Source organism: Geospiza fortis, unplaced genomic scaffold (assembly GCF_000277835.1).
Source record: "Geospiza fortis unplaced genomic scaffold, GeoFor_1.0 scaffold2, whole genome shotgun sequence".
In the NCBI taxonomy this organism is placed as follows: domain Eukaryota; kingdom Metazoa; phylum Chordata; class Aves; order Passeriformes; family Thraupidae; genus Geospiza; species Geospiza fortis.
In genome coordinates this window covers 3,591,389-3,593,253 of record NW_005054366.1, presented here as the reverse complement: position 1 = coordinate 3,593,253, position 1,865 = coordinate 3,591,389, and the positions used below count along the sequence as shown (strand labels likewise).

Below are 1,865 nucleotides of genomic sequence, written 5' to 3'. Positions count from 1 at the left end.
CCCAGGCTGCACTGGGCAGTGGCCAGGCTGCACTGGGGCTGTGGCCAGGCTGCAAGGGACAGTGCCACATGCATCCCAGGGTGACACTCACGTCGTACTGCGCCTGCAGGTTCCGTGACTTCTGGCTCAGGAAGCCAAACACGTTGGAGAAGTGCTCATTCCGGATCTGGCTGAACACCTGTGCGAGCACCACAGCTGCCAGGGCCAGGCCAGCTGCAGCCCTGGGGACACAGAGCCCAGGGCCAACGCTGCCCACACCCGCACAGCTCGCTGGCCACGTGCCACCCCGTGCCCCAGAGCCCTGGCTGGCAGCACACAGCCTGTGCCAGCGTGTCCCTCTGAGCCAGGCCACACCATGGTCACAGAAATGCTCCTCAGGGGCCAGCCCTGGTGAACAGCACCTGGGTCCTCCGCGGCTCAGCAGAAACAGTCTCTCTTCCTCAGAACTAGTACTGTCTAACCAGCTACTGTCTGTTAATAAACAGCCTGGGAAAATTATTTTTGTAACCTGAATAAAAACCCAAGTGGAGTAATATTTTCATTGTCAAATTCCATAGTCAAATACCAACCTGAATTGTGGCCAGAATAGAAAATTACTATGAACCTCATGACTCAACAGGAGGGTCTTCTGTATTCCTTTCCTATCCTTTTGATTCCCCCCCCATTCCCCACCTCCACGTCCACAGAAATATTTTTGGGTTGATTTTGGTTTGGATGGATTGATGTATAATACATTTTTGCTTTTTATCTGTGTGCTTTAACCATTTACAACTTTGCCAACGAATTTTGTCAAGCTGCAGCTTTTATATTAAACCTGTTTTTGTGGATACCTGTGCTGGGGATTCCCTTAGTGACCTTAAACACCCCTTTGTGACACAGCCCGGCACGCAGGGACTCTGACAGGTCCAGAAGTGGAGCTGCACCAGGTTTCTGTGCTCTGTGCCTGAACCATGCTCCGAGGGCCCCGCAGCCCCCAGGCACTCCTGCTCAAGCTCAGGGGGGGAATGGTTCACTCTGCCTCCTCCCACCAAGGGGATCCCCCGAGGCTCGTGAGGACTCACTTTGTCCTGCGAATTGAGCAGCACTTTAATACTCTTGTCAGAAGAGGTGACATCTGGCCCAAAATCCACACTGCCTGCAGGGAAAAGTGAAGAGCTGCTTTGTCCCAGACACGGCAACACTCCCACATGCATGAGCCTTGCTGTAAGAGGCAGCAGAGACAGCGGATGCCAGCCCAGTCTCTTGGGAAAAGTGAGGATGGCCTCCAGCAGCACACTGGGACTGTTCCTGTGAGAACAGCACCATGCCTGACAATGCCAGGCACAAACCTGCACAAAACCTGCTGGCCAGGTGAGCGCAGAGCCCCGTGCTGTGAGCGCAGAGCCCCGCTTTGCTCTGTGCTGTGAGTACAGAGCCCCGCTTTGCTCTGTGCTGTGAGCGCAGAGCCCCGTGCTGTGAGTACAGAGCCCCGCTTTGCTCTGTGCTGTGAGCGCAGAGCCCCGTTCTGCCCCCCTGTGAGAGCAGAGCCCGCGCTGCCCTCGCCCCATACCACACTTGATGCGGAAGGTGTCGTCCACGAGCCCCTCGTAGACCACTTGGGAGCAGAGTGCTGTCACGTAGTCGGTGTCTGCAGGGAGAGTGGAGCCAGGCTGCCCTCCCGCTCCTCCTGCTGCCCCCAGGGGCCCTCCCTGCCCCTCTGGGACACGTGCTGCCCGGCGCCGCCCCTGCCTCAGCCCACCTCTGTCCATGAGGAACACGTGTCCAATCTCGGGCTTCCTGCCCTGCCCTTCGCCCTCGCTCTCCTCCTCCAGGTCCCGCCACAGCTCGTAGCTCATCTGTGAGGGGCAGAGGCTGCCAGGGGGGGG

At 57.7% G+C, this 1,865-nt stretch overlaps 1 protein-coding gene across 1 annotated transcript in view; it reads right to left on the bottom strand.

The window, feature by feature from the left end:
• Positions 1–1,865, bottom strand: part of VPS33B (VPS33B late endosome and lysosome associated) — a gene marked incomplete at its 3' end in the record, with an annotated part of 16,752 nt that overhangs the window by 3,184 nt on the left and 11,703 nt on the right. Inside the window, exons 9-12 of the mRNA XM_031059676.1 lie at positions 1,739–1,835; positions 1,550–1,627; positions 1,062–1,135; positions 92–178 (exon numbers count right to left, since the gene is read on the bottom strand). Of these exons, the coding sequence (XP_030915536.1) occupies positions 92–178; positions 1,062–1,135; positions 1,550–1,627; positions 1,739–1,835 (336 nt within the window). The remainder of the gene's footprint in view (positions 1–91; positions 179–1,061; positions 1,136–1,549; positions 1,628–1,738; positions 1,836–1,865) is intronic.